The sequence below is a fragment of the Danio aesculapii genome, chromosome 15 (genome assembly GCF_903798145.1).
Source record: "Danio aesculapii chromosome 15, fDanAes4.1, whole genome shotgun sequence".
NCBI classification, from domain to species: Eukaryota; Metazoa; Chordata; class Actinopteri; order Cypriniformes; family Danionidae; genus Danio; species Danio aesculapii.
The window spans coordinates 26,387,694-26,410,054 of record NC_079449.1 but is presented as its reverse complement, the minus strand read 5'-3'; the positions used below and the strand labels follow the sequence as shown (position 1 = coordinate 26,410,054).

The 22,361-nt window shown below is 36.6% G+C and overlaps 1 protein-coding gene across 1 annotated transcript in view; it reads right to left on the bottom strand.

Annotated features, from left to right (window-relative positions):
* LOC130242137 (zonadhesin-like) overlaps positions 1-18,084 on the bottom strand; it is a 45,087-nt gene extending 27,003 nt beyond the window's left edge. Inside the window, exons 1-17 of the mRNA XM_056474158.1 lie at positions 17,913-18,084; positions 16,434-16,601; positions 16,233-16,355; positions 13,127-13,342; positions 11,863-12,041; positions 10,715-10,817; positions 10,489-10,647; positions 10,234-10,396; positions 6,251-6,354; positions 5,991-6,170; positions 5,667-5,873; positions 5,401-5,580; positions 4,204-4,395; positions 3,958-4,107; positions 1,539-1,642; positions 1,246-1,448; positions 386-606 (exon numbers count right to left, since the gene is read on the bottom strand). Coding sequence (XP_056330133.1) covers positions 386-606; positions 1,246-1,448; positions 1,539-1,642; positions 3,958-4,107; positions 4,204-4,395; positions 5,401-5,580; positions 5,667-5,873; positions 5,991-6,170; positions 6,251-6,354; positions 10,234-10,396; positions 10,489-10,647; positions 10,715-10,817; positions 11,863-12,041; positions 13,127-13,342; positions 16,233-16,355; positions 16,434-16,601; positions 17,913-18,084 — 2,824 coding nt within the window. The remainder of the gene's footprint in view (positions 1-385; positions 607-1,245; positions 1,449-1,538; positions 1,643-3,957; positions 4,108-4,203; positions 4,396-5,400; positions 5,581-5,666; positions 5,874-5,990; positions 6,171-6,250; positions 6,355-10,233; positions 10,397-10,488; positions 10,648-10,714; positions 10,818-11,862; positions 12,042-13,126; positions 13,343-16,232; positions 16,356-16,433; positions 16,602-17,912) is intronic.
* Between the last annotated feature and the right edge of the window lie 4,277 nt (positions 18,085-22,361).

Genomic DNA, 22,361 nt, shown 5'->3' with positions numbered 1-22,361 from the left:
TTAATATGTGAGCAATATAAGCAATCAGAAAGTGAACTAGTAGAACATACGAGTTCCATTGCAATATATCACCATACTGTACAATTATTTAGGACAGACTTATTGTACCTCCGAATGCAATGGGGACAAAGAGTAACATTACAAAGCTTAATACATATTTGAAACATATAATGCTTAGTGTTAATGTTAATAATGCATTAAGCAAAGCTAAAATAAATAACAAATGCAGCTTGGTTAGCATGATGAACTTCAATTCAATTGTTCAAAATAACTGCTAACTGCCAATACCAATTTCATGATGAAAGAAAGGATTTGCAGCAGAATGCATAACATAATAAACATAATTACTCATGATCCATCACAATAATCTCAGCATGGGACTCACCCATGGGACACGGGGAAGGCTCCAGTGTGCCAGGGGAAGGACACATAGTGCCTGCTGGGCATGAGAGACAGCGGGCAGCACCAGGAATACTGCTATATGTGCCAGGCTCACATGGCACTTCCAGGGAAGCACCGATGGGGCAACTATGTCCGCTTGGACAAATATAACCCTGTAGTCCATCTATCGGTCGAGCACTACGACTGCCATTGATACAGACATATCTGTAAGAGGAAAATAAACTATTTAAAGAAGTGGCCAAAAGAGGGACATTTGCTTTTATTTTTATAATCGAAATATGAGGAACATTGTAGTATTTGAGGAACATAATATTTAACAGTACAGTATTTAACAAAAATAATAAAAAAAATAAATTAGATTGGGAAAAAATCTGTTTGTTCATATGAAATATGGATTTTAATTTACTATCCAAAATAATAATTTCTATTTCAAAAGAAATTCATTATTTTACAAGCATCCACCAGGATTTAAATGCCTGACGGATAATCCCCATCCACAAATAGAAACAAGCCAGTTGCAAAAGCACTGCAGCGCCACTCCACAGTTTATTTGCTTTCCTTCCCAGCCTCAATTGGATAGAAGCATGATCCACAGAGTCGTTTTAATAACTTATCTTCTGGAGCAATTTCCTGACTCATTTGCACATTATGTAACATATCAGTAATGTAGAGTATCAATCAGTAGTCCTCAGTAATGGACAATAAATCTTTACCATCTGAAATCAAGCCACTGAGATCCATTAGCAATACATAAGTGCGCCCGGTTGGCTCAACTCAAGTGGATGTGGGTGTACAGTTGTCAGATGACCGTGTTCCGCTCCCGAAACGCACAGATATAATTACCCAGCATCACAGAGAGCTGCTTGTGATGGATGGACCATAGCGGTCTGCTCACAGAAGTGCCCAGGAGGACACGGCTGGCACTGCTCCGGCCCACTCAACCCTGGGGAGCTGGAGAATGTGCCGGCGGGGCACGGGAGAGGAGAGCCGATACCAGTTGGGCAATAATAGCCAGGTGGGCACATGTTGTTGCCTGAAGATTCAATCTGCAGGATCACACATTGCTAAATGAGTTTTTCTTTTTCCACCAAATGTGCAGTGTCTTTAGTAAATGACAGAACTGATGCTATGGGTACCGTGTTTCCAGTGCCGTCGGGGCTTGTTGCACCAGACGGGCAGTGAAATCCATCCTGGCAGCGTCCTGTAGGCTCTGAAAGACCATGGCGAGCACAAAACATGCCTACATAGATGGAGTACAATGATTTAGATTGTTTTTACACAAATGTACTACCATGTAAAAGTTATCATTAACATTGTACACTGCCAAATATTATTACAATTCAAAATAACTAAAGGGACACTGATATATACAGTCAAGCCTGATATTATTCATACCCCTGGCAAATTCTGACTTAATTTACTTTTATTCAACCAGCAAGGTTTTTTGATCAGAAATGATGATCCCAAAGTTGATGTACAAGAGGCGTCATTGTGGTAAAAAAACTATGTCTCAACTTTTATTTACATTTGAAGTCAGAATTTGCGAAGGGTATAAATAATTTCGTGCTTGACTACATAGGTTGACGTATATATTAAAGGGATATTTCACCAAAGAATTCCTCACACTCAACAGTATTTTAAACTTAAATTAACTTCTTTCTTTTGTTGAATACAAAACAGCAGTGGTGGAAAGAGTACTGGAAAATCATACTTAAGTTAAAGTACCATTACTTGCCTAAAAATGTAGTGCAAGTAAAGTAAACGTATCTGTTGACAATTTTATTCAAAGTATGAGTAAAAAGTAGCCCTTTCAAAAGTACTCAAGAGAAGTGAGTTTTACGCTGCTGAAAGCTGATAAATTTACATGTAATTTGTGAATGTGTGTAAACGTAACATTCTGTAGTGCATTTAATTATTTCCTAGCAGGCACACAACATCATTCATTCATTCATTTTCTTTTCGGCTTAGTCCCTTTATTAATCAGGGGTCGTCACAGTGGAAATGAACCAACAACTTATCCAGCATATGTTTTACGCAGCGGATGCCCTTCCAGCTGCAACCCATCACTGGGAAACAACCATACACACTCATTTACATACATACACTACGGAAAATTCAGCTTACCCAATTCACCTGTACCCCATATCTTTGGACTTGTGGGGGAAACCGGAGCACACGGAAGAAACCCACGCGAACACAGGGTGAACATGCAAACTCCACACAACATCATGAGACATTAATATTGGGTTAGATTTAGTTTGTGATGTCGGGTGGCCAAAATTCAATGTCTAGCCAGCATCTGAGGACAATGTTATTTTGATGTTCAATAACGATATCAAATAATGCTGATATTTGGTTGATTTTAGGTTGTGTTGTAAAGTAACCAAAATCCAACGTCGAGCCAACATCTTAAACCAACCTCATATTGACATCAAATACTGACATTTATTCATCAGGTATGGCAACCAAAATCCAACATCTGATAGACGTCATAGTGGTAACGTCCACACAACGTCAAGCTGTAACATCATTAGACGTTGAAATTTGGTTGATTTTAGGTTGGATGTTGGGCATTGACGTCGGCCTGACGTTGAGTTCTGATGAAAACCCAATTTTTATTTTCAAACAAAATGCAACATTACCACGACGTTGGGGTGCAACGTCAATCTGACGTCATGTTGCCTGCTGGGTGTTTAAAGCCATTTCATCATCATACAGTAAACATCTGTGATTTTCTCATCAGTGACACGCATCTAAACAGTCTCTTGGTCAATGTGTGTAAAGCTTTTGGACATCTTCTTGAACACTTTTAATGCTTCCAAACTGTTTGCTGCAATTATAAACTGCCAATGTTTTGAGGTCATTCAGTATGATGCGATTTATCTTGAAGCAAAGTAGTGGAGTAAAAGTACCAATACAGCACTAAAAATGTACTCAAGGGAAAGTAAAAGTACACATTTTTAAATCTACTAAGTAAAATACAATTCCTGAGAAAAACTACTAAATTACACTAATTTGACTATTTGTAATTTGTACTTTACACCACTGCAAAACAAGATATTCTGAAGAATGTTATAATCCAGCAGCTAACATCCATAGTGGGAAAATAAATACTATTGAAGTCAATGGCTGCTGCATTCCAACAGTTTTTGAATATACTGTAGCTTCTTTGGTGTTCAACAGAAGTGGAGTGGGGGATATATAAAGAATTAAAAATTTTAGGTGAACTATGCCTTTAATGTATTTCAAAATGTAACTGAATTATCCAATCTTTTCAGAATCATTACTCCAAACTGTATTGTCACACGATCCTTCAGAACTCTTTCTAATATGTTGTACATTCTTCAATATGCATGCTTTCTTGAAATGTCACAAACGAAACATTTGCAATGAGTAGCACATGCAAATGTTTTACACTCTCAAGCATAGCTTTACAATATGCTTAATAAACCTGCATCAACACAATATTATGCATAAATAAAATATAAATGTAACTAGGCCAGAAATCCCTTTTAGCCACTATTTGTTTTATTTTCACATTTTCTCCAGTTTAACCTGATGGGCATGGCAGACACTCCTCCACACTGGCCGTCCCAGACTGTGGCTGCAGTGATCCTGGAGGGCAGGGAAACTGAGTGCCCTGTGATGTGCTCATGGGGCAGAAATGCCCTGGTGGACATGGAAGAGGCTCTGCTACTGCATCCCCTGTGTTGTAATGCAATAGGATCTATTGTAATAGATTTATACCTGAACATAAATGGCTTTAAACAAATCCTCTTGTTGATAGAAATGGTAACGCACCCTGACAGTAGAAGCCTAATGGACATGGCTCACAGTTTTCTCTGTGGCTGTTGCCCATGACAGAGCTGAAAGTGCCTCCGGTGCAGGCCAGGGGCTTGTTTGTGCCAGCGGGACAGTAGAAACCAGCAGGACAGAGACTCTGTTCAGGACTGCTGGAGCCCCAGTCACAGTAGTAGCCTGCTGAACATTCACCTACAGAGTATAACACAATTAGACAATAATAGACTATGACACAGGGTTGCATCATACAACTCCAACTCTGCCATCATGTCAGTGCTTTAGCAGTACTGTTTCCAACCGGGGGTCTGTGAAACTATCCTTTCTGCAGATGATAGGCGCAACAGCTATTTTATTTATCATTTTAAATGTCCATTTGAATGAAATAATAAAAGTGCTTGACCAGATCAGGATGCAAAAAAAAAAGAAAAAACAAACAAAACAAAAGGAAACTTAAAATAAATAAAATAATATTTACAGTGCTCAGTATAAATGAGTACATGCCCTTTTAAAAATTAATATTTTTATCCATTTCAGATTGAATATAGCCAATATATATTAGTGCATTTAAACAAAAAAAATATATATTATATATATTAAACAATTAAATCCAATAAAATTAGATTTTTTTTGTAGAACAATAATACATTTGCATTTAAACAAGTTATTGCAAAAACAACAACAAAATACTAAATTAAGAAAAAAAATTATGTTTCTCTTGTTTTTTTTTCTGTTTATTCAAATTTTATTTAATATTATTCCCTAACACATTCATTTGTGTTCACTAATTTCTGGACAGTGATCCTAAGTATTTTGTGAGATTAGCTCCCGATTTGGTTTGGTACTGACTAATCTGTTTATCTAATATTTTAATGATATTATAAATCATAAATTCAATTAAAATTATAAAAATTCTGCCTTGGAAACTAAAATAGTTAAAGTTAACTAAACTGAATTAAACTAAACTAAACTAAACTGAACTAAACTAAACTAAACTAAACTAAACTAAACTAAACTAAACTAAACTGAATTAAACTAAACTAAACTAAACTAAACTAAACTAAACTAAAAAAGAAAGAAAACATAACAGAATTTCTAAAAAAAAACTGTGAAACTAAAAGTAAAACTTTAATAATACAAATAATTTAAAATGGACAAATGAATAAATACTGTAAATATTGCTGAAACAAAACTGAGTACCTGCTCTTGTTCCCAGCAGACAGAACGCCCCCGGTGGACACAAACTGCCAGTGCTGTTGTCAGTGGGGTTGGGAACTGTTGCTTGCACAAAACAGAGGAATCCAGGAGCACAGGCTCCAGAGGGATTGGAGAGCCCATCTGAACCACAGAAATAACCCATAGGACACACCAGACATTGCTCTGCAATTATAAAGAAAAACAGATACCACAAGCATTACAGATATGAAAATATACACGCTCTTTTAATTGAGGAGAGAATAAGTCACCTGCTGAAATGAGGCCCAATGAATCACTGTATGTGCCTTTGGGACAAGGAACAGGGTTTCCAGACTGCGTCTCATTGGGGCAGTAAAATCCTTCAGGACAGATTATAGGACTGCTGACCCCAGTCGAGCCACTCGTGAGATTAATGCAGTGGAAACCAGCAGGACACGGTTTACACTCGCTCTGCCCACGCTGATCTTGAAACTGACCTGCAGTCAAACAAATAAAAAAGACCCAGGAGAAACGTCATTTTGTATTTAAACTCCTCGAAAACACTGAGCCATAAAATGTCAATGGAGCATTACCAAAATAGAGTATTACAGTACCTCCAGGACACGGCATGCAATCGTCTGTGGCCTTTCCCCTAGAATCAGGACGCCGGGTGCCCACTGGACAGGGAGCTGGCACAGCACTGCCAACCTCACAATAATGACCTGGAGGACAAACACTGCCATACACAGCTAACACAGGAGCTGCGCTTGGAGATCCCTCACTGCAGTAATAACCTTTAGAAGTAGAATATGTCATTAATAATTAATCACTTTCAAAAAGTGTAAAGACCTGCTGTAGATGTTTGTGTTCACACCTGGTAAGCAGGGTCCACTGACTGCAGTCAGACCTGGCTCTGAGCAATAAAACCCTGGTGTGCAGTTTTGGCACTGGCTTATTTTGGACAGTTGATGCAGATTGCTGTAAAAGAATGACATTTATTTATTTATTTTTATAGAAATGAAAAAGAATAGGTGGGTTTTCTCCGGGTGCTCCAGTTTCCCTCACAAGTCCATAGACATATAGGCTATAGGTGAAATGGGTGAGCTAAATTGTCTGTAGTGTATGTGTGTAAATGACGGTGTATAGATGTTTCCCAGTGATGGGTCGCAGCTGGAAGGGCATCCGCTGCGTAAAACATATGCTGGATAAGTTGGCGGTTCATTCCGCTGTGGTGACCCCTGATTTAAAAAGGGACTAAGTCAAAAATAAAATGAATGGATGCATAAAATGAATAGATTTTTTGTAAAGGGATAGTTCACACTAAAATGAATATTCTGCCATCATTTACTCATCTTCCATTTATTCCAAACCAGTTTGAGTTTCTTTACTATGTTTATTTAGTTTTTAAACATTATTCAGAATATTCTTTTGTGATCAGCAGGAAAAAAATTTGAAAACCCTTAACCAAAACTTAATAACCAAAGAAGTTTGAAACCACTTGAGAGCAAAGCAACTAGTGAATTTTACATTTTGTGTGAAAATTATGTGATGCTTTACCCATTGTGATTTTTATTTTTACATGTAGCCTCTTAGTTTGACTGAAAAAAGACAAAGTTGTCTGAAATATTGGTTAACCTAGCAAATGTGCATTCAAATCTTTCAACAATTACTCATTTTGGATTATGAAAATGTATGGTTTGACACCCTGAGTAGGATTGGAATGTTGAAAATGCTTATTTTTTATAATGCTGTTCACATGTCAAGTGGATATTAATAATAATAATAATAGTAATAATAATAATAATAATAATAATAATAATAATAATAATAATAATAACAGCAACTCCAAAAAATTTACAATAATTAAATAATAAGTAGGGATGTTCAGATCCGATCACCTGATCTGAAATCAGGCCCGATCACACGGTTTCAAACTCGATCAGAACGTACCTCCCGCACTCAAATATATGTATATTTATATATTCTGATTATTTTTAACACAGTTAGACCTCTTTCTTGGCTTCACACAGAAACAGCAACACGTGCAGCATGACATCACTTTGTTGAAGACACTATTGGTTAAAGGCAGGCAAAGTAGAACACAGAAGCAGCTTGAAGTGCAAAGCCCCAGTATGTCTGCGGTCTGGAGGTATCATGGAGGTATTGATGACAACAACATTGCAATAACAAACTGTGACATATGTAAACTTGGGATTGCAAGAGGTGGAAAAGAACACATTTTAACACACATTTAACACAACAAACCTGATTAGGCACCTCAAAAACAAACACTCGACACAATAAAGTGAGTTTACCCAGGTAACTCAACCAAAGACGAGACAGCCCACACTGCAGGAGAGTTTGAAGAGGGCAGCAAAAATGCAAAGTGACAGCGCGAAGGCACAGGACATCACAGCCAAGATAGCACAAATGATCGCAATGAGTGACCTGCCATTCGCCTTTGTAGAGAACCCTGGATTTCTTATGCTTATGGAGCACGTAAGAATTGATGTTATTATTACTTGATTGTTCAAGCTACATCACTGAAGTGCTCTGTTTGTTAAATTAGTTGTTGAATGTTAAATTAAGGTGATGATGAATTAAATAATTTAGGAAAATCCTGGATCTGTTTCTTCGCTCTTCTTTATTCTTTTTTATGTATTATAGAAGTATCAGATCGGGTTTTGGTATCGGTAGATACTCAAAACTGAAGGGTTTGGATTTCTACCTTCAAATCCCTCTCAGCGTGAATCCACGTTTATCCTTTTCTCATCATCCTGTTTCTCATTACTTTTATTAAATATAATTATCAGAATCAGAATCAGTTTTATTACCAAATGTGCTTCACACACACAAGGAATTTGTTTTGGCTACAGAAGCTTCCAGTGTACATAAAGTGACAAGTGACAACACAAAATAAATAAATATGAAATATGAACAAAATAAATATGAAAAAATTATTTGATTATTTAAATGAGTATTTAACTTTGAATTGATTTTAACTAATGAATAGGTAACACACTGCTTTATGTAAGAATGTTCAGTGTATTTGCTCCACTCTTTGTCGGTCTATTTTAACTTTGTTCCAGAAGACACACAAACTAGGTCAGAGGTCACTGAGACCTTGTGTGGAACTGAGGGCTGAGGACTGGAAGCAACTGTTTCTATTGTTATTTCTATGAGTTAATACTATCTAAAATGTCTAAAGGGATTTTGCTATTTTTACAGTTAATTATTTTAAGGTGATTTGACTTTTTATTCAAGATAGACTTTGTGTAGTAAGGATATTATAACTGCCTGAATGTAGATTATACCGGTTTTTAACCAGTTTTGATAAAGACAGCTGAGAGTACACTCAGCCTTGGGTAAGAAACAGATTGTACTTTAACTGTGTGTGTTCTATTTGATTGTGGATCCGTTTCACAGGTCTGGAGTCAGCTCTACACAGTCTAGTGGATGTCTGACGTTTATGTTTAAGATATTGTTCAGTACTGTACGCACGCACCCACATGGACATTTTCCTAGCCTATCTGTGTTTTAACCAATCAGGTTAGAACACCTATATGTGTGACGCAGCTAATGACGTTATGTGAGAGTATAATTGTTATTGATTGGTGATTGTAAGCAGATCGGCCTGCGAACTCAGCTTGAGTGTAACGCCCTTCTGCCATAGAACTGCAAACTATCTTCTGTAAATTTTTCATTTTTAATTGCATCTTCGACTCTGAGTCTTCTCTCCATCTGACACATCAGACTCTTTCTTAAACTATTTATCTTAAACCCCAACAGTTTAAATGGTGGAAGATGCGGGCAACGTTTGAACGCTCCAGTGAGATCCTTATGATCAATCAACAAAAAGAAAGGTAGGAAGAATTAAAATATATTATAGATTAGGGATTGTCTGTGAAGTAGTTGGTAGTAACGGAACCCTGTGGGGTTCTCATTCAGATGTAAATGAAAGGCATCAGTGGATTCACAAAATTTGCGGTAAATTTATGTGGAATCCCGTAGAGAGCTGGTGCGTTTTGCGGTACACCAATAATGATTCTGATACGTATAACAGTAGTTGAAAGGTGTACCTCCTCCACCCAGAGTTAAGTAGTCAGTTGAAGAGTGTGTAAGAGGCTTTCGAAGACATTCTCGGGGATAAAACTTGAACTGGTTTTTGTATTTAGAAGTGACTAAATTAACAGTGTTATAAGTTCCACCACTGCTATCATGCTGCTTCACAGACAAAGGGCCTGCCCGACTTTTAAGAATAGTGTAGGTCATTCTTTGGGTCAAATCTGTACCTAAACTCTACAAAATCAAATGACTCAGACTCGAGGGCGAAAAAATCTGATCAGGACATCCCTAATAATAAGTAAATAAAAGTAGTACGTAAATAAAATTCGATATTTATGTACTATCCTGTCAAGGTATTTATGTTTATGCATTTAACACACACTTTTATTAGAAAAATTGCACACTGCATAACATTTGTGCATTTTAAGGGTTTAAGCCTATAAGATATTTCTGCAGGGAATAATGCTACAACTTCATAAAAGCACACCAATATAAAAGAAAGGATCATTAATTTTTTAAGATAATTAATAATACAGCTGACATCTACCTGTTTATCTACATTATGATACATGATAGAAAATTGCACGGTCAAACTGTCCTATTGGAGATACGAAACTAATAGCGATCATTATCTGTTTATCACCCAACCCTAGTGTTTCATATCATCCAAGATAACAAACATTTACACAGACAAATCAGATATCTAAAATATGTATTAATCTAATCAGTGTTGTCGTTTTCTGATTTCTGAGACATGCTACTGTTTTATTTTGTAATGTGTCACACAAGTACCTAAATGTGCCCTTGGGACAAGGTATTCCTGCAAAACTTCCAGCGGGACAATAAAATCCTGATGGACACTGTATTCCAGTCTCATTATCATTCGGAGAGGGAAGAACAGCTCCTCCAAAGCACAAAAATCCAGCACTGCAGGGGCCAGTTGGTGACACATTTCCTGGACAGACACACAAATCAGCACCATATTTCAGACCAAGAAGGATTAGCATGTTCTCTCAGTGGAAAATAATCATTGTTCTTGCATTTTACCTGACCCCATACAATAAGTTCCAGGTTCACACTGTGAGCATTCGGAAGAATCAGCCAATCCAGATCGGTTCCCAAAACCTCCCGGAGGACATGGGTGTTGATTGGATACCCCAACAGGACAGTAATATCCTGGCTGACATGGGAATGGATAGGTCATACCTGTGACAAAAAAAACATCATTACGCAAAGGCATAAAGAACAAACTAATGTCAAATCTCACACGTACCTTGCTCAGGACAGAAAGAGCGGGCAGGGCAAATGTCACATCTGTGTTGGCCTGGACTGGGCTGAAAAGTACCTGGGAAACATGGCCTCTCCACGATGCTGCCCTGATAGAGAAACAATGACATGGTAAAGTTTTAGGAAGGTCACTCTGTCAATTTTATATTCATAGTCTTTTTATATTAACTATTTAGAATGATAAATTAGGACAGTTGATTTAAATGAACTCGTTTTCAATAAATGCATACTTTTTTCCTTTTTTAAAGGTCTTAATGTTTATTTAATTCTAAAAACATATACATATTTAAATTATAGACTGTAAAATGCCTAATTATATGACCTAACATTTTATTAAACTATGAAATGGTTTGATTCTACAGTGGTTTACTAAATTCTTGTGTATAATTTAGCCTAACTAAACAATAAAACAAGCTATTAAAAAGATCTATATCCTAATTTTGTTTATTACTTTGATGAAGTTCAAGAGAACAAACATATAATATAAAATATTATATATAAACTTTTAAATGTTTTCCCCTGTATTCCATGTCAAAGTTTCATTAATATTGTAACAGAAGTAAATAAATAAGTAAATATGTTCAAAGTTGTTTAAACAAACACTGAAGTTAGGAAAAGAGCTAAATTAAGCATAATATTTATATAGCAACAACAATAAAAAAAACTAATTATTTAATTAATTAAAACTACTATTAATAATATAATAATAATAATAATATATTAATAATAATAATGATAATAATAATTATTATTATTATTATTATTATTATTACTATTATTATTATTGTGTAAATATTTCCATAATCATTGTCCCTGTATTTTTTGCCACTGGTGTCAAGTAAATAAACAAACAAATAAATAAATAAATAAATAAATAAATAAATAAATAAATAAATAAATAAATAAATTTATGTATATATATTTATGCCTTTTTTTAAATAAAAGTTTAAACATGGTAGTTTAAATAATCAAATATCATAGGTGTCACTGATGGTTTAATGGATAAATAATATAAATATATACATAAACAATATTTAAAGTTATTTAACATTCATGTGCAAGTGCACAAAAAACTATATTTCATAAACAAAAAAAAAGTTGTTCAAAAGCTCAAAAGCTGTGTTTGAGTCTTACCCTCTGACAGAAGTGGCCTGCACCACACACATTCTCTGCTGGTCGGGATGTGTTCTGTCCTCCAGGGCAGTAATATCCTTCAGAGCACAGGCCAGAGGGCTCAGTTAGGCCTCTCTGCTCGCAGAAATATCCCGGTGGACATTCAAGGCAATCGCCTGCACTGGATCCTCCAGCAGAGCCTGGTGAGCAATAAACCATAGAGCCATAAAGATACTGGAACAGTTCAAACCATAAAGTGCCTTGTCCCATTAGAAAGTGATTGATAAGTCTCCAGTCGTGGTGCTTTAAAAGCATTTTAATTGGTTAATACCAAGTAAATTGCTAATAGGCAATAAAATTAGACACAGGAGGTCAAACAGGATATATGTTTAAACAAACTGTATTAGGACTTTAAAAATAGCATCCAGATACTGAAAATTTGCTACAGAATATAATGACCAGGATCAATTTATTTAGTAAAAAAAAAAAAAAAAAAGAATCGATGTATCCTTATGTGTATGCTTATTTTCTGTTTTTAAGTTCACGTTCCACACTATTATATTCATCAAACAAGTTGAACAAAAGGTGGGAAAAAAAAATGTTAGTATATATAAAAACTGCATGAAACAATATTAAGAGTTCACTTACAAAAACAAAACTTTTTTTTATATTTTTTTTATTTTGCACTGAAGATTTATAAAAAATAAAAAAATTTTATAATTGTTTTTGTATATATTCTGTTTTTGTAAATGAACTCTTCATATTGTTTCATATTAGTTTGTGTGTGTATCACATTTGTGCTGTTGTATAGTCTTACATCTGTTTGAAGAACACAAAAGTGTGTTGCTGACTACAACGAAAAAATATACACTTTGAACCAACTTTAAAAACTACTGCAATTTGTTACAGCTACATTTGATACAGCTCAAAATATTATTAAACTTTGGTTCAAACGATACAATTTTATTTAAATTAAATAAAAAATATTTATTCTGGCCAAGAAAATAAATACATTTACACAAAGTAAAGTTGTTGTTAAATATAAAGAGACTAAATATATTTTGTTACTTTAGTACAAAGTAGAAAACTGCTGGTTTGAAGTAAAAATATTACATTGAGAAGCATTCATGTTTTTAAGTTTACCTAGAATGTCTTTTGTTTTTTTGCTTTATGCAATATAAAAATTTACTTTGAATGAAACACACAGCAGTTTCACTTTTTTTCAATGTAAATGCATTGTGAATAATTGCTGAATAGCTGCTGCAACTGTTGTAGGTTAACTTACTCCTCACTGTGCCATGTGGACAGGACAGGGGTTGTGGTGTCCCTTGGGGACAGTAGTGTCCAGGAGGACAAAGCACAGCACTAGGGTTTGAGGATCCTGTCGGACAGAAGAATCCAGCAAAGCAGAGTCCTACAGGAGTGTACAGGCCAGTCTGATTACAATACGATCCGGAATCACAGGGCTGAGGAACAGACGATCCCACTGGACAGTAAGACCCTGCAATACATATTTATTGAGTGTTACAGTAGTTGTCAATATCAGCTCATTGTGATCTTATAGAGATGACTGATATCCATCCGATCTTGAAATACCTCAAAATAGCGATGCCTTTGAGACAGAACTTAACTGAATTAATTTGCAAAAGATCCTGCTTACATCTGATATTAAAATATGTCATTAGATCACAAGTAGATGAGGAAAAAACATTGGTGTAGTCCTGGTGTACTCCTGGTGTTTCCATTTACTTACCCTTCACTTTTTTTAAATCTATTTCAGTTTTTCTTCTGTTGAACACAAAATAAGATATTTTAAAGAATGCTGGTAGGTGGCACCCACTGACCTTCATGGTATTTTTTTTACCAACATCCAACATTCTTCAAAATATCTTTATTTGTGTTCAACCAGGGTTTCTGCAGATTTCATCATGTCAAATTTAAGAAAGTGTACTGGGCTGGACCCTTTTTTACCTTCAGAACTGCCTTAATCCTTAGTGGCATAGATTCAACAAGGTACTGGAAATATTCATCAGAGATCTTAGTCCATATTGGCATGATAGCATCACGCAGTTGCTGCAGATTTGTCTACTGCACATCCATGATGCGAATCTCCCGTTCCACCACATCCCAAAGGTGCTCTATTGGATTGACTTCTGGTGACTGTGGAGACCATTTGAGTACAGTGAACTCATTGTCATGTTCAAGAAACCAGTCTAAGATAATTCGCTCTTTATGACATGACGCCTTATCCTGCTGGAAGTAGCCATTAGAAGATGGGTACACTGTGGTCATAAAGGGATGGACATGGTCAGCAACAATACTCAGGTAGGCTGTGGCATTGCCACGATGCTCAGTTGGTACAAATGGGCCCAAAGTGTGCCAAGAAAATATCCCCCACACCATTACACCACCACCAACAACCTGAAACGTTGATACAAGGCAGGATGGATTCATGCTTTCATGTTGTGGACGCCAAATTTTTAATTTTGGTGAGTCTGTGCGAATTGTAGCCTCTGTTTCCTGTTTCCTGGTGTGGTCTTCTGCTGCTGTAGCCAATCCACTTTAAGGTTGGATGTGCTGTGTGTTCAGAGATGCTCTTCTGCATACCTCAGTTGTAACAAGTGTTTTTTTGAGTTACTGTTGCCTTTCTTTCAGCTGGAGCCAGTCTGGCCATTCTCCTCTGACCTCTGGCATCAACAAGACATTTGCGCCCACAGAACTGCACTCACTGGATATTTCCCCTTTTTTCTGACCATTCTCTGTAAACCCTAGAGATGGTGGGGCATGAAAATCCCAGTAGATCAGAAGTTTCTGAAATATTCAGAGCAGCCCGTCTGGCACCAACAACCATGCCACATTCAAAGTCACTCAAATCACCTTTCTTCCCCATTCTGATGCGCGGTTTTAACTGCAGCAGATCATCTTGACCATGTCTACATGCCTAAATGCATTGAAATACTGTCAAGTGATTGGCTGATTAGAAATTTGTGTTAACGAGCAGTTGGACAGGTGCACCTAATAAAGTGGCCGGTGAGTGTATGAATACAATTTCAGCATTTTACAGGGTTAAATGTTAAGGATTTTTTTCTAATGCCCTGGTTTTAATGCCATGATAAAAAAAATTGTCTCGTCAAAATAAATCAAACTTATCTAATTAAGTAATTTTTTTAATTTGAAATAATGTGTCAAAGCAATCAAACTTTATTTTTTTTACTTTTGAAACATGTTTAAAAAATATAATAAACTAAGTGTACACACAACAGTCTGTCCAGGTAAGTGTCCTCACTCTGTAAGGAAAATAATTTAACCATATTGGTAAATAGAGTTTCATTCCGCTGTGGCGACCCCAGATTAAAAAAGGGACTAAGCTGAAAAGAAAATGAATGAATGAATGAATGAATGATTGAATGAATGAATGAATAGAGTTAGTAATAAAAAAAATGTTAAAGGTTTTATTGAGATGGATTGTTGGTGACCATATGAGTGTTTGCCTGATTGGACATGAGAAAATTAAGACCTGTTTAAAATGATTTAAGCTGTACAACATATTATTTCAGTGAATTGAAGACTTTTTAATGCCTAAAATTTTGTTTTTGATCTTTTAAACATTTAAAGTTCTAAGACCTCGCAGACACTCTGTCAACAGAAAAAAAGAAACTATCCAAAATTGTTCTGAATATTTTGTTTTGTGTGAAGAAACTCATACCATTTTTAAAACACTTGAGTGTGCATAAATGGTGAGGATTTTTTAGTGAACTATCTCTTTAAATAGTATACACTCATCAGCTATTTTCTCAAAGAGTATTTAATGATTTATACAAGGATCCTGTCTCTCTAAGCCCCTCCTCTGAGTGCTTGGTCACATTGTTCAGTGTGTTGTGATTGGTTTACCATTATCAGTGTGTGTTGGAAATCAAACATCCACTTCTACTGTGCATCTTTCTGTATAGGCTTTCTTAGCACTTGTGATACATTATTTTACCATTTTAATTCAAAACCTCTTCCTCTGGAAGTGCGTGTAAAGCTTTGACCTGCACACAATGCAAAACATTGTTTTCCTGACATTACAAAAACATAAACCAAACTCTTCTAGGCCTCACACACGAACTACAGAGTTTGAGGGTCAAAGTTGTTTGCTTGTAGACAATGAAGACCATTGACTAACATTATGCACATTTGTTATAATCATATGCAGGTTTGTGCAGGAATTAAAGCTTTAATTACTGACAACTTGTTTCAAGCTGTTTTGATTTGGTTCATTCTTTTGGGAGGCATTAACTTTTAAACATGCACCATGATTATTGCACACCTTTTAAATTAACAGCTACATTACACATTCCATAGGAGTTAACACCCAAAACATTTAGTAATAAATAAACCAATGTGTGTACCTGTAGGGCACAAGTCTCCTTTGAAGCCAGTGCAAGGTTCTGTGATTTGTAGAGGTGCTTCAGACTCAGTTAAATCTAATAGAGGTCCGGGATCCAGATCAGTCCAGACTGCAGCACCGTCTCCTTGAAAAAGTGTCAGTCAGTTTTAACAGGCTCATCTGTTATCTTATAAACAATTTATTACCATATCTTCAATCCTACCTGGAATGTGGATTGAGCAGGTTATGTTGAGCTTCAGAAGGCAAAGATCATACTTTTGGAGATGGGATGATGGTATGAGGTCACAAAAACAGGTCTGCTGAGACGGTGTGGCCTGAGGTCTGGGAGTATCTGCACCTTCAATGCAATAGTGACCTGGAGCACAAGACCCTGAAGAAGTGCAAAAATATATACAGTTAGATCCATAAATATTTGGACATCGACACAATTCTAACATATTTGGCTCTATACACAAACATAATCCATTTGAAATAAAACGAACAAGAAGTGCTTTACTGCAGAATGTCAGCTTTAATTTTAGGATATTTACACCCAAATCAGGTAGGAATTACACCCAACAGAGTAGGAACTACAACAGTTTGCATTTGTGCCTCCCACTTGTTAAGGATCCAAAAGTAATTGGACAATTTACTTCTCAGCTGTTTTATGGCCAGGTGTGTGTTTTTCCCTTATTATCACAATTACAAAGAGAAGATAAAAGGTAGAGAGTTAATTTTAAGTGTGCTATTTGCATTTGGAATGTGTTACTGTCAACTCTCAAGATGAGATCCAAAGAGCTGTCACTATCAGTCAACCAAGCCATCATTAGGCTGGAAAAACAAAACAAACCCATCTGAGAGATGGCAAAAACATCAGGCATGGCCAAAACAACAGTTTGGAACATTCTTAAAAAGAAAGAATGCAGCAGTGAGCTCAGCAACACCAAAAGACCTGGAAGACCACGGAAACAACTGTGCTAGATGACCAAAGAATTCCAAAGAGTTTCAGGCAATATTTTCTGCTCAAATTAAGCCAAATACTTCAGAACTCATTGAAAGGGGCTTCACAGTGCATATTGAGAAACGCCAACCCAGCCGAGGCTCGAACTAGCGACCTTCTTGCTGTGAGGCGACAGCACCACCTACTGCGCCACTGCGTCGCCTGAACAGCCAACTTATTCAGCATATATTTTACATAGCAGATGCTCTTCCAGCTGCAACCCAACACTTGGAAACACCCATACACTCTTGCATTCACACTATGGCCAATTTAGCTTATTCAATGCACCTGTACCACATGTCTTTGGACTGTGGGGGAAACCGGAGCACCAGGAGGAAACCCACGCCAACACTGGGAGAACATGCAAACTCCACACAGAAATGCCAACTGACCCAGCCCGCGCTCAAACCATGTGAAAAACATATTAAACTAAAACAATTGCTGCAGTTTTTAAAGCCTTAAAACTGATGTTTTAGTTCTTGTCTGCTAGGTGCTTTTTTAGGGGTCGAGTGGTGGTTTGGGATTTTGAATCTGAATATAGGAAAAGGGTATCGAACCACTGAGCTACAACATAATACTTCAGTAAATTTAAGACATTTTAAGCTATAAAGTTTTATTATTAAAGTTGTATACTTTTTAAGACCCAGCAGAAACCCTGGAGTTACTTTTTGGTTTATGGTGTAATATTAATGATCTGCCAACCTGAGGGTTGAGTGGAGCCTGGCGCAGCGCAATATCTGCTCGGAGGGCAAGAAGAGCAGTCATTAAAAGAAGCGGCTCCTTTGTCCTGGAGAATGAAACCAACAGGACAGGGTAATGGAGCACTGCTCTGCTCGGGGCAGTAATGTCCTGCTGGACATATATCTCCATACATCTGAGAGACTGGAGCAGGCTCTGTGGCTCCAGAAGAACAGAAATGACCTTTAATGGAAGGAAAATGACATGTAAAATTAAGATACACGCCATTAGGGCAGACTCTAAATAGAATGTCTAGGATACTGACCGGCGGAGCAGGGTCCAGAGGGGCTGATTAGTGCACTGGTGTTACAGTAAAATCCAGGGGGACACGGAGAGCAGTCACGCTGAGACTGCAGTCCCTCAATCACACTCGCAGTGCCTGCGGGGCAGGGAAGTGGAATGGTGCAACCCTCCAAACAGTAAAAACCTGGAAGATGAAAAAGATAAAGTTTCCATGAGAACAAATAAAACACTGCTTCATGGAAAAAATTCAAAAAGGTTGATGAATCCCTTGACTACTTTTTGGAGATTTGAACAGATCTATGTGTGTTGAGCATCACTTAAGACCACATTAGCACCGTTTAGCTTTAATTGTGTGGAAAAACTGAATCATTTTGAGCTTTTGACTGCTAATTTCATCTTCCGGGTTTAAAATCATCGTTGGGGTCATCATCATTCAAATCTGTGAACTGCTGGTTGAGTGATGGCACATCAGTGTCTCATTATCATTCACTGACTAAGATTATAAAATAGGAATAAAATCATGTGTCTCCTCATGTTTTGTGTTTGAATTTTCATATGAAATGATGAGTCAATTGACAGTTGCTCACCCCCTCGTTTTCTCCTGATTTGAAAGCCACACCCACTCCCCTTCCTTGTGTGGCATGAAAAAATTCTGAGGTAGACTTAAACTGAAAGAGGTCGGGGTTCATGACTCTTTAAAAATATTTTTTAATAAGTTGTTTAAAAAAAAAGGAAAATGTGACATTTTATGAGAGTTCTTAAATCAGAAAGAAACTCTTTAACTTATATTGCATGACAAAATTAATAAAAAATAAATAAATAAATAAATTTATTAAAAAAAAAATTATTATATATATATATATATATATATATATATATATATATATATATATATATATATATATATATATATATTTAAAAACTAAAAAGTAAACTAAATATATTTCCTCTTTTTTAATATGAAGTTGAGAAGAAATATGAGTCAGACATTTGTTGACAAAACCTGAAAGAAGCCTGAAAGATTAAGTTATATAGTGTATATGGGACATTCTGCCAGAAACATTGATGTCATCCCAAAAATGTCTAAAATGGACTGATGGTTGATTTCTTTTGGTTTCTGATGGTTGAGTTGTTCTGTAAAGGAATATGTGATTCATTTGGTTCTCAGATTTTTTTCTTTATTAAAAACACTTTACAAATGTCATTGTCCTTGTCCTCAGCCCAACTGAACCTACAGCTTTAATAGCTTTGTTATGCTAAAAACTGTTACTTAGAAAAAATACTTCAGAAACAGTAAGTTTAAGTTGTTATCCTTCACATCAACTGATTAAAAACATGTTCTACAAATTCTACAAATAAATATGACAAATATATAATGCAAATAAATTTACAATTGTCCCCATGTTTCCGTCAGTCCTGTTACATTTGCATTAAATTTAACATAAAATGTTTGCAATACACCTTTAAGGCTATGACTCGGACGTGACACCATTTGATGTAAAAGAAGCTGACAGTGATCAAGCATGTGTTCTATCATTGAATTGTATGATTTTATGCTTGTTTTTGTATGATTTTATTTGAGGACGACAAGCTTAAAGGTCAGGCCCTGTTACATTTATTATAAGTGAAAATGTACATTTCCGGTAAAATGTCCCATATATATATGTGTGTGTGTGTGTGTGTGTGTGTGTGTGTGTGTGTGTGTGTGTGTGTGTGTGTGTGTGTGTGTGCGTGCGTGCGTGCGTGCGTGCGTCTGTGTGTGTGTGTGTAAAAAATTATAAATAAGTGAAAGAAATAAAAAATGGCACCTTTATGTTTCTCAAAAGTATTGTTATTTGAATTAAAAGTACATTTTATTATAATACTGTTTTACTGAAAAAATAAAAAATAATCAGGGTAATGGCAATACAGCATACATGTCTCAAAGCATACTTCAGTCAATGCAAAATATAAATACAGCAGTGGTGGAAAGAGTAGTGAAAAATCAGTTAAAGTACTCTTACTTGCCTAAAAATGTATTGCAAGTAAAGTAAAAGTATCTGTTGTAAATATTACTCAAAACCTAGATTTAGGTTGTGATGTCAGGTGACCAAAACTCAATATTTAGCCAGCGTCTAAGGACAATGTTATCTTGATGTCCAATAACCACATGAAATGACGTTGATATATGGTTGATTTTAGGTTGTGTTAGAAAGTTACCAAAATCCAACATCGAGCCAACATCTTAAACCAACGTCATATTGACATCAAATACTGACATTTATTCATCAGGTATGACAACCAAAATCCAACATCTGATAGATGTCATAGAATCAGAAAGAATCAGAAAGAGCTTTATTGCCAGGTATGTTCACACATACGAGGAATTTGTTTTGGTGACAGAGCTTCTACAGTGCAACAGGATTACAGAGACAGGACCAAAAACAGATAATAAATATATTTAAAAAAATAGAAGTAAGTAGTGAGTGCAAATATACAGATTGACAAGTGTATGTACGTGTTTATTACTATATACAACGTTATATGTGCAGCTGTTATGTGCAAATTGGCATGTAAAGTGTGTTGTTAAATAAGTGTATATGTGTATAAGAGTGTATAGTAAGTAGTGATGTTGGTTCCGCAATTATTATCATCAAGTGTTCATGAGATGGATTGCCTGAGGGAAGAAACTGTTTCTGTGGCGGGCTGTTCTGGTGCGCAGTGCTCTGTAGCGTCGACCAGAAGGTAAAAGTTCAAAGAGGCAGTGTGCTGGGTGTGAAGGGTCCAGAGTGATTTTGGCAGCCCTTCTGCTTGCTCTGGATAAGTACAGTTCTTGGGGAGTAGGAAGGGTTGTACCAGTGATTCGCTCAGCAGTCCGAACTATTCGACGTAGTCTTTGGAGGTCGTATTTAGTAGCGGTAACTACTAATTAATAGTGGTAACATTCACACAACGTCAAGCTATAACATCATTAGACGTTGATATTTGGTTGATTTTAGGTTGGACATTGACGTCAGCCCGATTTTCATTTCCAAACAAAATGCTACATGCCCACGTTGACGTCTTGTGCCTGCTGTGTGTTTAAGGCCATTTCGGTCATCTCATCAGTGATATGCATCTAGTCTCTGGGTCAATGTGTGGAAAGAATTTGGACGCTTTTGGACATCTTCTTGGACATTTTTAATGCTTCCAAACAGTTTGCTGCAATTATAAATTGCCCATGTCTTAAGGTCATTCATTATGATGCCATTTACCTTCTACTGTATGTGCGATTTGATTGGACAGGAATCACAAGACAGATTTTTTTCTTCCCCCATAGATAAGAAGAAATTAAGGAATGACTGCAAGTTGAAGGGAAATAGTGGAGTAAAAGTACTGATACAGCACTAAAAATGCACTCAGAGAAAAGTAAAAGTACATATTTTTAAAACTACTTAGTAAATTAAAATTTCTGAGAAAAACTACTCAATTACAGTAGTTTGAGTATTTGTACTTTGTTACTTTACACCACTGAAATACAGGTTTAATATGTTCTTTTCTTTTAACTGATTCTGAGGTGAAATATGTCTCAGACATTTCTAAACTGGCATTTGAGGGTCTCAGCTATATAGTATTTACCTGATGGGCATGGTTGACAGGAAGGCTGTGATGGCAAAGGCTGATAAGTACCAGGCAGGCAGATGGCAGGCTCGACACTACCATACGGGCACGCGTGACCAGACGGACACTGGCGCTCTGAACAGACAGATCATAAAGGTAAGAGACTGGCAGTATATAAATAGTGGATGTCTAGACATCTCATGGCACCAGCACTAAATAATTCAGACAGCAGTAGGGCAGGCCTGCAGAGATGCTGTGGTTAGTCACTAAGATAAATGGCAGGAGGAAGCAGACGTTGTCTCCCTCTATTTATGAAAGCCACTCTGTACATCCGCTAGCCCAGTTTAGCGGATGCCCAGAGGACAATATGGATTTCTGCCTCGTCAGTATTGCCTCCTACCGGGTTGATGTCCTGTTGGAGATCCTGGCGGACAGAAGCTGCCCTCAGGACAGAGGAGCTCCGCTGAGCTCTGACCCCAGTCTGGACAGTAATATCCAGATGTACATGGATGACAGTCTGTCTCGGATACAGCACCCCGCTGGCCCAGAAAGAAACCTGGGATAATACAGAACAGCTACAGATCAGTAGCT